Genomic DNA, 13818 nt, shown 5'->3' on the forward strand with positions numbered 1-13818 from the left:
TATCCATTCATCAGTTGCTGGATACTTGGGCTCTTTTAATAGTTTGGCTGTTGATAACTCTTCATGGACCTTAATGGACTCTTTTTTTTTTTTTTTAATGTTTTTTATTTTTGAGAGACAGAGAGAGACAGCACGAGCAGGGGACGGTCAGAGAGAGAGGGAGATACAGAATCTGAAGCAGGCTCCAGGCTCTGAGCTGTCAGCACAGAGCCCGGTGGGGCTTGAACACACGAACTGTGAGATCATGACCTGAGCCGAAGCCGGACGCTCAACTGACTGAGCCACCCAGGGTGCCCCCTTAATGGACTCTTAATGAACCTACATCCTTTATCCTAGAGAGAGGAATCCATACTCTGTACAAGAAAATTTGAAAACTCTCAGATAATTGAGACATTTTATAACTAGCGGCAAATGAAACTGAAGAACAGAGAGGAGAAATGGCAGCCGGGCACCTTACCTCTTGAGGAGAAAGCAGTGTTCATTCCCTCATTTATTGACCACAGTATTTATTGAGGGCCAACTGTGAACCAAATGCTGTTAATAGGATACAATGGTGAGCAAAAGAGACAGCCCAGGCTGCTTGCAGTCTAGTAGATAAAACAACTATTAATCAAATCATCACACACGTTGGGAGGTAGGATGTACACAGGGAATGCCTTTCAGGTAAAAGCCATAAGGCACTAAGGTGAGAATATGGTACAGAGGACAGTGTGTGACTGAAATTGGGTTGGAGAAGTAGAACAAACCTGGCTTAGATAGCCTTAAGGGTGTGCATGTGGATTCCGCCTCTTTTTTTTTTAATGGCTAACAGTGTAGATGTTACCTGTTGATAGGTTTTCTTTACTCTTTAGAGTTAGTATAGCATAGTAGTTCTTGTTTAAGATTTAGGAAGGTAGGTGAGGTCAATAAGAAATGAAGTTGGTGAGATCTATAAGAAATGAAGGTATTTCCTGGAAAATACTGGGGTTATTTCCTTTCCCTCTTGCCTATGAGCTTGTCCCATATTATCATTTGTTTTAGAGATGAGATGATTGGGATACAGAAAAGTTTTCACACAGCAATTCTGTGTGGAGGGCCGATTTCTTAGATCTGATTCCTAGTGATCTCCACTATTCACTTTTTTCCTTAGAATTTGACCACCTCTTTCTCTTTAGCACAGGGAGTTTACTTCTGGGGATCAGAACTAAATTATGAAGGCTGTATAGTCCTCTAATTTTTAGGGGAATGATGGGGTTTTATTTTTTAGATGATCTTTGCCTTCTGCTTCTTGGCCTACTTACACATAGGTCTTGGTAAGAGTTTTCTCTGTGGACTGGTTCCACTAAATGAATCCTTGTAGTGTTGAGACTGAATTATTTACATATTCAGTATGCAGTTTAGCCTATTGTGAGATTTATGCTCACACAGAGCAGTTTCAACAAACACCAAGGCTCTAAGCCTGAGCCCTATTGAATAGCTATGTCCTGGTGGAAGTGTCATTTGCTTATGTAAGATGAAACAGGTCAAGCCTCATAATCTTTGTCTGACAATAGCAGCCTGTGAGGACCATAAAACTATTCATGCGATGCAGCATAAAAACATTCAGTGACTGAGACGCTATACTTTTTACTCTTCTGTCCTTAGGTGACACATGGTCAGATGAGCCCTGTTGAATTCGATCTGTCTTCTCAAGTTGGCACTGTTAGTCTGTTCTTTATCTGATCCCCCATTGGAGATACAATCTGAGAGCTATGGTACTTGAGGAGATGACACAGTTCCTTTGTTACAGTAATTAATGTAATAAATTAAGGGAGAGACCCAAAGGAAAGTTGATTGTTTCTTGTTAGAGCCCTAGGTGGAAATTCAGTTGATTAGTGAGCTCCTATGAAGTGTGGCAGGTGGAGAGGGAGATGCCTGTTCTTCCAGCTGGGTAAGCTCAGAGTCACTGAGGATGGTTTACATGTTGTCTTAGCCTCACGTGAGGCTGGCTAAGCACGAAGTGATTTCAGGGGAGCATCTGGAATTCAGGGAAGATGTTATAATATTGTTTTCTTTGAGCAGCATTTTTGTATCCCATTGGTTTATTGACCCTTCCCTGGGGCATCAAACCCATGAATCTCACACAATTTTGATTTGAAGTCCTGTCCTATCAGTGGGGTCAGCAACCTAATGGATTGGAACAGGTTATAAAAGAGATCGTCCGGATGTTAAAACTGAGCTTTGAGATGGGCACCTTGGCCTGGAGGGATTTTTAAAGGAAGATAGAGTGAGTCTCTCTGTCACTATAGTGCAGGGTTTTGAATCACACCTGAAGGTAGTATCCTATAAAGAAAATTGGGACTTCTGAGTTCATGGAAGAAAAAAGGATTGCTATTTTCTTTCATATAACGTAGGTAGAGATCAGTGCTACCTACAATTTAATTTGTAAAATACTTGACACTTGGTATCAAGTTATAATTGTGAAATAGTCCTCTTTAAGATCAGACACTAGAACAATAAGACTATGTGGGTGGGGGCACCTGGGTGCCTCAGTCATTTGAGCATCTGACTTCATTTCAGCTCAGTTCATGATCTTGAGGTTCGTGGGTTAGAGCCCTGCACTGACAGTGTGGAGCCTGCTTGGGATTCTCTCTGCCTCTTTGTGCCCTTTCCCTGTGTGTGTGTGTGTGTGTGTGTGTGTGTGTGTGTGTGTGCGCGTGTGTGTGCGTGCGCGCGCGTGCACGTGCGCGGCACATGTGCACATGCACACACTATCTTTAAAAAATTCTTCTAAAAAAATAGGTGAGTCATTTTATATTTTTGAGTTGTCTTTTGTTTTTCAAATTTGTATGCTCATAATATGCTTAGAACCATCATGGAAGCTCCCTCCATTTTATAAATGGAAAAATTAATATTTAATGAAGCAGCTTGGCTAGGAACATTGGAAATTTGAGTCCAGAAATCACATCTCTCTTTTTTTAAGTTTATTTTTTAGTAATCTCTACACCCAACCTGGGGCTCTAACTCACAATCTGGAGATCAAGAGTTGTATTCTCTTCTGACTGAGTCACATGCCTCAGAAATGATACCTTGATTCTAAGTTCAGAGTCCTTTTTTTTACATCATGCTATCTTCTTAAAATTGAGTATAGCATTTTATTTTTTCCTTTGTTCATACAGCTTTTGGAGGAAACTACCTAGTCAGATAGATCACCCTTACATTTAAATGTGTATGACCTCTGTGGTCCCAAGCAGATTATATACACTCATCTACAACTGTCACTCAGGTCAAAGCCTGTAAGAAGATTGATCTAAAACTCATAAGAAGAGGGGAGGACAGATAAATTTACAGAACATCATTGGACGATTTGCTACTTAGACCAGATTATCTGTGAGTAGTTGGCAATTAAAGAGATGCTGTCTTTGTATAGTCCTCTAGGGTGGATACAGAGCTCTCTGTGTGTGGAAAGAAATATTGTCCTTATTATGTTTGAACATCATTAGGGTTACCTGCTGCCTTTTTCCTCTGGGTAGGGACAGAGATTTCACATGAAGACTCATTCTTAGCCATCTTGAAGAGAGGCCTTGTTCATTCCTGAGGTAGGAGAGTGGTGTGATCTATGCATATGCTTTTAAAAAGTAATTAATGGGGGGCCTTGGATTCCTTAGTCGGTTGAGTGTCCAACTTTAGCTCAGGTCATTATCTCACTGTTAGTGGGTTTGAGCCCCACGTTGGGCTTTGTGCTGACAGCACAGAACCTGCTTTGGATTCTGTGTCTTACTCTCATTGTGTGTTCTCTCTGTCTCTCCTTCAAAAATAAATAAATAAAAAGTAATCAATGACCCAAAATACATGATTACAAACCAGTTTTTGGGCTGGGAGTCTGAGAGATGGAACGGGGTTCCAGAGAGGAAACTGGGATTTGAATTTCTGTTATAGGTACAGGATATGGGGAGTGATTGTCCTGCCTATCTTGGTCTGTTAGCTATATTCGCACATAGAGGAGTTGTTGGCAATCAGGTGCTGGAACAAAGAATAAATGACAATTCCAGAGTCTGGTGAATTGTGGTCCTAAATAAAGAAGTGGAATACAAGTAGGCAGAAGGAGAAGAGAGAGAGGAAAATATGTGTAGAAGCTCTTTCAAGTTGAAAGTGCCTTGTGGTCTCGTAAGGTATTGGTTCTCCTGATTCTGCACTTTCTCTGGCATGGAAGCAAGAGGTCAGTGCTTTTCATTTCCAACAGGCATGTTAGCTGCCCTATTCCTGGGGTTAAACATCTATGCAATGACCTGTCAGAGAATTGATTATTAGCAGTCTAAAGCCAGGGATGCTGTAGGGAGCAGATGGGAAGTGGTTTGGCTGTTGCAGCCAGGCTGATTAAAGAATCCTTGGCAATTTTACAGTGTATCTTTGGAAATGTACCACCAAAGTTACTCTGAAGCCTGCTGGGTTTGGAAAAGTGGATTTATGGAAAAGTCACCTGGGTAAAAGTAGTACTTACGAAAATCCTTAACACTCTCAAAAATAGGACAGTGGCTCTCTAAAAAACATCAGAACTACTAAAATCAGTTCTCAGGATGTGTTTTATTTGCATCCTGGTCATTCAGAAATTCTGGGCAATTTTCTGGTAGGGAAAGCACTTTTTGATAGATATATTAATAGAACTGTAGATTTGAAAAAGGCTCCAGACTACCTTCTACTACACATAGAGGAATTCTTTATGTAATTTGGTTGACAGATGATTACACCTTTTCTGCTCAGTACTTTCAGCGATAAAGATCTGGCTTCATTAAGCATTGTGGGCCAGTGTTGGAAATCTCACGTTATTGAATTTCTTCCTTAGTTAAACACCTGTCATTCTGTAACTTCTCCTCACTGGTCCTGTTTGTACTGTCAGCATCGGAGGCTAAGTTTCTCTCTTCCACATTGCAATCGTCGTATGTTTGAAACTCACCAACTTGTCTCCCTCCAGTTTTCTCCTTTCTAGACTAAGGAATACCAATTTCTAAGACCTTTGCTCTTACAAAAAATATGGTTTCTTGGTCTTTCAGTATACTCTTCTGGACACCTTTCTATTTAATGAATATCACTTAAAATGTAGAACCTGGAAATGAGCACAGACCACTAGATGTTCAAATTTTCATCTCCAGCTCCTGTTTGAGAAGAAGCACACTAAAAAAAAAAAGTAATTGGAATATATCTTGCTTACTAGAAAAAACAAAATAGTTTGCTAGGACATACAGAATTGGGGCAAGAGGAATTTGAAGAAGTGTCTTTTCTTATTAGTGTTAAGGCTGAACTTTAGGTTCTGCATTATTATAGGCATTGATTTTACCTCAGATATTTTTCAGGAATAATATTTAGTATCTTTATTATCAAGTTTACTCTTCAGATTACAAAATTCAATTGTTATTTGTGTTTCCAGGAATTATTCACATTTATGCTACTGAACTGACATTAGGGCTTCAGATTTTTTTTTAACAAGATAGATACATATATACATGTGTTCTTACATAACTGAAAATCTATTATATTTATACAAGACAAACAACTTGACTCTGTGTAAGACTTGACCAACAATCTTTTTTCTTCAAAATTGTGTAGATTTTTCATTCTTTTGTTAACATTTAATATTGCAGAGCAGTCTGAGTTTGGCCCAATTTTTGTCCTTTATAATCGGAGAATTTGGCCAGAATGTGTGCAAGTTTGGCTTTCTTAATTGATTTTGCTGAGAAAGTAATAAACCTTTTCAATCTGCATGCAGGATATTTTTCAGCTAAAGACAGTATTCATTTATTATGTCTTAATGGGTTGCTTTCCTCCCATTTGTTGTAATCTCAGTTTTCTTTTCAGTGTTATTAAATAGTAGATCTCTCAATTTTATTTTTGCTGCCTTTTCCTTTGTGTTCTAGAAAAATATCTCAAGTTGTCTTATAGTTTACTGAATCATTTCCCAGTTTCAGTTCTGTGCTTTTTTGATTTCTGTATGCATTTTTTGGTTTTTGCATCTTTCTTTTTTAAAAATGTCATATCCTTTTGTCTAAGTTCATATCCTTTTATTTCTTCCTGTTTTCTTCTTACTGCTATCTCTTTCTTACTGATATACTTCATTTATCCTGCTCTATGTGATAGCTCAGCCAGTATAGTAAAATGAGAACTGTCATAAGCTCTCTGAGCACTATCATTTTTATGTACTTTATATTCTTTTCCCTAGAGTCTCTTTTTCATCACAGTCCTGTTTTCTAGAAGAAGGTTGTTTGTTTTTTTTTTTAAAGGAAATCCTTTTGAAAGTTTTGTTTTCCAAGGTTAAACAAACATGGGATTGTTTTAATGGTTAAATTACAGATTGATAATAGTAGAGCTCTGGATGAAAGTGGGTAAGGCTTAAGTAAATGTGAATGTGTTCTGCTCTAAGCCTAGCCACAAGTGCAAAGATTGCAGAGGTAATAAAGTATGATGCTAGGAAGAACTATGTTTTAATAATCCACTATAGTGCAGGTTCAGTTGGCATTTCCTTTTCTAGAAATCCTTGCTGCCCCTCATAAGAGGATTATTTTCAGTACCATGTTCCATTGCATTATTCACTTATTCACTGCTGTATTCCCAGTACCTAGTTTAAAGCCTAGCACAGAGTAGGTAATAGATACAAGTTTTTTTGAATGAATGAACAAAGAGGTGCTACACTAGTATTTATTGGAGGCCAAGATTTCTTAGATAGTATTGAGAATTCCAAATATTTAAAAAGTTTCTTTAGAATTCTAGTCATTTTCAGAGATACCATTTTTCTGATTCTTCAGGTATTATGTTTCCTTTACCTTGTTTCCATTACCTTGTCATGTTTTCATAGTTCCTACATCATGCTCTCCCCTGTTCCACCTGGCCTCCCCCCTCCCCCATTTTGGTCTTCCTTTTATGAAGTAAGATCTTTGTAGAGTTGATGCCAGCAATGGTTGTTCCTGTTGATACTAAGCTCGCTCTCTCTACTTGGGTAAAGGATGTGTTTTCTTCTCAGATCTGCAGCTAAACGACAGATTAATGTGCATACCTTTCTCTTTTAAACCTGAGTTACTAGGAAGCATTTACTTGGTATAGTTCTACTTTCCTGGGATGATGTCTTTTGTAACTGCACCCTGGTTCTTTGATACTGTCTTGAGAGAGTAGGTGAAAAAGTATCATTTGTCTTGTCTCTGTCCTATCTGTAGCATTTACCTTGTAGGATTCATTGTGCCACCACTGGTTTGCTCTTTGATTTCTTAGCGTTCTTTTCTAAGTGGACATAGAAAGATAACCATTGGATTCTGATTTGCCTTCAAGAACAGAACTCTTTTGCTTTGTCATAAAGTAATACTTGGATGGTATCTGCTGGCTTCTAGGTTTTCTCGATGATACACTTTCCAGGTCTCATTAGTCAGGAGAGTGAAGAGTTATAAATTGACTTCTCTTACCCCCACCCCCACCCCCCCGTTTTTTTTTAGCCAATCTCTGTTTCATGTGGTGAGGCTTTGGTATTTATCAATACAGTTCCACCAATCTTACATAAAAATGTGAAGAGTTATTTCACATTCTGCTGTTAGGGGTTTTAGTAGTGTTCAGGGTAAAATTTTTTCATTTATGTGTGTATGCATGTGTGTCTTCATATATATTTTAGTGAGAAGTGGGAGAGGCCACACTGAATTATCCTATTTGGAGTTGAATAAGGGTTATTTAACTGAAATTAAGCTGATTGATTGAGTCCTCTTTCTGAGGATTGTCACCTCTAGTTGCAATATTTTTCCTTTAATGTATTTTTCCTAATTCTGCTTGCTTTTTTCTTTCACTCTTAACCATAATAAGAGTTTTTCCCCCCCAAATAGTCAAATGACAAGGAATCCATATTATTTTTAGTAAGGACAGGTCCTGTTAATAGAGGGCTTATTCAGCCTTTGCAAGTCCATGTTCTGAATCTCTGATAATTCAAGAAGAAGCAAAGAGGGGGTGTGAGTAAAGTTGTGCTAGAGCTTGAATCTGTTATGTGCCAGGGCCTATATTGATTGAGGGAGGATTGCCAGTTGGCAGTGGTGGTAGAAATAAGTCTCTTGGGAATGGGAAACTAACTCTAGAGGATTCCTAGTTAAGACTTAACACGGAATCTCCGGGCAATTGAAATATTGTACTCTCCCCTGGGGAGATGGAGCGGGAATTAACTTTTCCCCTGGTCCAATGTGACTTAGTTAGAAATACAGTTGAACCTGTTTGTTTTGTCCATTGTGATGTGATAGCCCCCTAGGAACAGTCTGTTTTGTGTGGGAGTTTATTTCAGGCTGTCTCCTTGCCTGTATTGTTTCCTTTAACAGCTCTTTAAATTTTCTTTTTCCAGCAATGATGTTGTCCACTGGGCATGTACTGACCAATGTGGCAGGTCTGAGAACATAGCTGAAGCTGAAAATAGGAAAGCTGGGGGCAAGGAAGAGCCTTGAATCTTGAGGTGGGACGTTGACTCTAAGATGTCCTTGAGCAGTGGAGCCTCCGGAGGGAAAGGAGTGGATGCAAACCCGGTTGAGACATACGACAGTGGGGATGAATGGGACATTGGAGTAGGGAATCTCATCATTGACCTGGACGCCGATCTGGAAAAGGACCAGCAGAAACTGGAAATGTCAGGCTCAAAGGAGGTGGGGATACCGGCTCCCAATGCTGTGGCCACACTGCCAGACAACATCAAGTTTGTGACCCCAGTGCCAGGTCCTCAAGGGAAGGAAGGCAAATCAAAATCCAAAAGGAATAAGAGTGGCAAAGACACTAGCAAACCCACTCCAGGGACTTCCCTGTTCACTCCAAGTGAGGGTGCAGCTAGCAAGAAAGAGGTGCAGGGACGCTCAGGAGATGGTGCCAATGCAGGAAGCCTGGTTGCTGCTATTGCTCCCAAGGGCTCAGAGAAGGCGGCTAAGGCATCCCGCAGTGTAGCCGGCTCCAAAAAGGAGAAGGAGAACAGCTCATCTAAGAGCAAGAAGGAGAGAAGCGAAGGAGTGGGGACTTGTTCAGAAAAGGATCCTGGGGTCCTCCAGCCAGTTCCCTTGGGAGGACGGGGTGGTCAGTATGATGGAAGTGCAGGGGTGGATACAGGAGCTGTGGAGCCACTTGGGAGTATAGCTATTGAGCCTGGGGCAGCGCTCAATCCTTTGGGAGCTAAACCGGAGCCAGAGGAAGGGGAGAATGAGTGTCGCCCGCTAAAGAAAGTCAAGTCTGAAAAGGTAAGAGGTGGCCAGATCTGGCTGCCTACTGCCAGTCAGAACTGCCCTGGACTAACCACCAAATGCTTTGTGCACTCTGTGGGAGGCTCATTAGTTTGTGGGTGATGACCAATTACAAGGTCAGAGCAGCTGGTAATGATAATGTGGTTTTGTTCCAAATTAGGGGATTCTCTACAGATTCATTAATGGCGGGCCTGGGCATTTTGGAGAATATCTATTGCTGGGGGCAGCTACTTGGTATGACTTCTCTGTAAGTCAAGTTGAGAAACTCCCACCTTGTCCTTGTGCCACCAGCCTCAGACACTTGTTGCTGGAGACGGGTATCAGCCTTTATGTGGTTCCCTGCTTGACTGGTATTTCATCTTTAGAATCACTGATAAACTTCCTAAGTTGCTGCTAGGCTTTCAATGGAGAGCTGTTCTTAATGGGGTAGATGGTGCTGCTGGGTTTCTGGAAGAGAAAAGGTTAAATAAGTTTCATGGCATGATATCTACGTTGGTTCTATTGGTGGCTACCAAAGAGCAAAGGGGAAGGTAAATAAGGGAGCAGGAGGTACTGACTGTACTAAGAGGTACTTAATCAGGCTTTATGAGTTAGTGCTGTGGCTATGCATGTTTGGCCTTGACAGATTCTTTGGCCACTAAAGGTATAGTTCTTGGCCAAGAATCTCCCTCAACTATTGGTAATCAAAGTGTCCAGGTGGTTTAATAGCTGCCAAACAGTGTAATGATACCGTACCTTCTGCTTGAGTTGGAAGGACAGGTGCTTGCAGCCCCAGGAGGGGCTCTCCTCCTCTGGGAAGATGATTTTAATTCATATCTCAGAAAATAGAGCTTGCAGGGCTGGAGCAAAATAGGTGTGAGTCTAGGGTCAGCTCAGGCTGCCTTAAACTTCAGCAGCTTACAATTTCCTGCAAAGCGCCTGGCTTGATGATGAGCTCTTCACTGGCTCTTGATTTTTCTGCCCTGTGTTTGTTCGCCCTGTGCTTTCAGCTGATCCCAGCAGATGCAGTATAAATTGGTTTCTCTGTAATTACATCAGCTGCAACAGGGAATACCTATTTCCATATGTAAGTGTTAATAAATAGAGGCTGGATGTGTATGCTTGTGTGGTGGTGTCCTTTCAGTGCCTGGATTCCAGTGGTAGCTTTTGCTTTCTTTGCTGTAGGTATTTTGGTCTTTGCCTCTGGCACATCTGTAGCTCTTAGCAACATCTGGGCTTCCTTAGTAACAGGGCTATGAATTTTCTTCCACTAATAACACAATGGTTCATTCCATTTCACCAGAGGCAGCTGCCAGAGAAGCTGCCTGTTTTTAGGTGACAGATGCTATAGTCCACCTCAGCAGCGTCAAGTTCCAGCTGGCTACTGGCATGGCTCATCCTGTGCTGGCTGTGATTTATCATTTTCTCTGGGGTGCAGATGGATAATACCATTTTAAAGAGGCCTAGGAGTACCAGGAGTTTTTGCTTCTGTTCCAGGCCTATTAGACTGTTCCCTACATCTGGCTGCAATAAACTTGCCATATATCCATGTTCATAAGCATTGTTCTTGCCGTGCTGAAAAGTGGCCACTTCTGAGAATGGTCTTCATTTTCCTTTTGTTTTAAAACTCGTGACTCATGTCACAATCATGTAGGCCCAGTAGTCATCTGCAGGCTAAAGGATTAATGATGCTGAGCTTCATGTTGGTTTTAAGTCTAAATGTCCATGTTAGTCTCTATCAATAGAGTAGCAAATGGAACTTATTTTCTCTTACAGGTCCAGGGACCAGTTGGGTGGCTGCCCTTCAGATTATAATTGGGCTGAAAGATGAAGTATATTCAGCTAAGAAAACACCTTGTTGCCAGAGAGGTTTGCCCCTTACTAACATAACTGTTCTATAAGCCTTGTCTCCCAAGGAGACTGAAAATGGGGCAATGGAATGAGAGAAAAGGGCGAGAGACTGTACTTTAGCTTTTGGAAGAAAGATAAAATTACTGGGAAGTACTTTTAGAAGCAGAAAGTTGCTGTGTAGTTTGATGTTACTGCAGGCCAAAACCTGGTTTCTCAATTACTTTCCCTGTTCCCTCAGCCCTTCTGAACAGTTTGGTTCTGGGGGTGCCTTTCCAAAGCCTTTTGATCAATGAAATAATTATTTAAATAAATGTTTGCAAGTTGCTAGGAGATGAAAACACTGTGCAGAGTGTATTTCTGGATTGGGAGGAGGGAAAGACTCAAGGGGAAAGAAGGTTAGGAGTCTTAAAGCAGAAAAGCTTTTGAGAAACAAGGACTCCAGGCTCTAGGGCGTAGTAGGGGCTCAGTGTTTGATGACTACTACTATAGCTTGTAAGCTGAGTGTTGGAAAACTTTAAGATTTCCTCTCTGAGATAATGGACTTGCTTATGGCTTCACTGTTTTGGAATGTTTCTTCTATGTGGGGACAACCGACAGAACTAAAACAGCAAAACATGTTTTGATATAATCTAGGAATTATATACTCTGAGCTGGGAATTATCATGAAGAAAGAAAATTCATAAAATTTGGGAAGTGTCTTGACTGGTGTCAGAAGACAAATAGAGTTTGTTGTATAGGATAGAATTGTCACATGTGTCCTACTGGCTAATGAGGGAGATTTGAGTATTCAAATTATCTGCCTCAGGACCTTCTTTCTCATCTAGGTAGGTATTTCAGGCTATGGCTGAGGGAATTTCCTATCAGCCAAGGATGTGGATTTCCTTTCATGGGATCCCACTTTGGCTCCACCACACCTTTCTCTGGCAGGGCTCATTGTGAGATTTCCCAGAGTTCTAGGAGAGACCGCAGTAATGGCTCTTAGCGACTGCTGCTGCCCTAAATTGTTATTGAACACTGCTGCTCATACTTCCTGCCAGATGAAGAGCTGGGGGAGGGAATGTTGAGGAATAAACAAGAGCCTTTCAGCTCCTGCCTGTTCCCTTGCCTTTGGTTTGATTGATGAATTGTTAAGTTAGGGATGGAAGGGGGAGGTAGGGAGGAGGAAGGGTGCCTGCCTGAAAGTTCCAAGCTTAGAGCTTAGTGCTTGGATTGCCACTCAGGCAAGAAAAAAAGAATTTATAAACCACAGAAGGCAGTGATGTATCTGTGCTGAGTCTGTCCAGCAATCCAGACAAGAGTCTGGGCTTAAACCAGGAATTTAAGGTGAGACTCCTTACTTTTTCCAATCATGAAGTAATCCATAGGCTCTAATGGCTAAGGGATCTAGAGGTTTGCAACCAGAAGCTCCCATGGCCTCTTTGGCTGCTGTTTTTGATCTTGCAAGGCAGGAACAGTCCGCACTCTGCTTTCCCCTTTTTTGGATCTCAGCTTCTGTTACTCTCAGAATGCTGCATGTATTAACTCCCCCCCCCCCCCCCCCCCCCCGCCGCCGTTAGGTTAGGGTACAAAGAAAACCATTAAGTGTGCTCTTTGCCGCTTTCCCCCTCTGATCATGCTTGCTATCATATCCTGTGTTCTAAGAGCATCTTCCTTTGCCCTTGGTTTTGTTTTCCTGCCCTAGTTTATGCCTTCCAGCTCAGTTCTCTCGTGTTGCAATCTCTCATTGCCCAACCAAGGTCAGGTCTCTTTTATTCCTTCTGATCCAAGGCTTTCTCTCCTAACGCCTTCCTCCTCCAACTAGCTGTTCTATTTCAGCTATTGAAGGCGCAGCAGTCAGCCTTTCCTCCTGAAGCCAAATGCCCTCGAGCATTTTCCTTCATGGAAAAAATTAAAAAGAAGTTGATATTTATGTGGGACAGAGATGCAACAAAGCCTGAGCTTAATTTATTTTTTCTTCAGTAGCTCTGTTTTCCATCTGGGTGTTGTAATTCAACGAGGGCCCACAGGGAAATTATCTTGTCCAGTCTCCTCATTTTATGGAACAGTCTAGGCCCAGGAAGGTCATGTGACATGCCTAGGCTCTCACAGATAGTGGCAAAGCCAGGTCTAGAAACCAGGTTTTTTGGTGACCAGGTTCTTATGGCATATTGTTACTCAGGGGGTTGTAAAAAGTCTTCAACTGTTATGAGGGCTACATTGTTTTCCCACTCTAAAGACTACCTTAGAAACATTGGATGTAAATTCCAGATACTCTTGAACTGTTTTCATTGTTTTTCCTATCATTTTAATGTTGTAGAGGCTCAGTAGACAAAGGGTCCTTGAGTTTATGTTTCTTTGGTATGATAATAATGTTAACAAAGAACTATTTAAAGCTGGTGTTGAACCTATCCTATAATATATAAAGAGGGAATGTTACTTTTAAACTGCTACTTTGAGCCTGGTTGTGTGTGTGTGTGTGTGTGTGTGTTCTGGAATATTGCATTCAAATTGCCATTGTAATCATTGAAGTATTGCCAGATCCCTCATGATTTACAATTGCAGTAAAGAAAAAAAACCCTGGTGCTTCTTGGACCTATCACTAATAGGCAGAATTAAATGTAGATATCAACTGTGTTGTAAAGACATGATATACTGTTGGATACCATTATGCATTTGGTACATTAATTGAATGCATTTTTACTTATTTAAAAAATTTTTATTTAAAAAATTTTAATTGAAGTATAGTTGACAATTTGAGTATATTTTAGATTTCAGGTGTTGTGCTTGGTGCTGGGTATATGCTAGTGAATAAAATAGA

General features: G+C 40.9%; 1 protein-coding gene across 1 annotated transcript in view; it reads left to right on the top strand.

Annotated features, from left to right (window-relative positions):
• ZNF609 (zinc finger protein 609) overlaps nucleotides 1-13818 on the top strand; it is a 212111-nt gene that overhangs the window by 18703 nt on the left and 179590 nt on the right. Inside the window, exon 2 of the mRNA XM_029950722.1 lies at nucleotides 8315-9188. Within this exon, the coding sequence (XP_029806582.1) occupies nucleotides 8442-9188 (747 nt within the window). The 5' untranslated portion in view covers nucleotides 8315-8441. The remainder of the gene's footprint in view (nucleotides 1-8314; nucleotides 9189-13818) is intronic.

This window comes from Suricata suricatta, chromosome 9 (genome assembly GCF_006229205.1).
Source record: "Suricata suricatta isolate VVHF042 chromosome 9, meerkat_22Aug2017_6uvM2_HiC, whole genome shotgun sequence".
NCBI lineage: Eukaryota > Metazoa > Chordata > Mammalia > Carnivora > Herpestidae > Suricata > Suricata suricatta.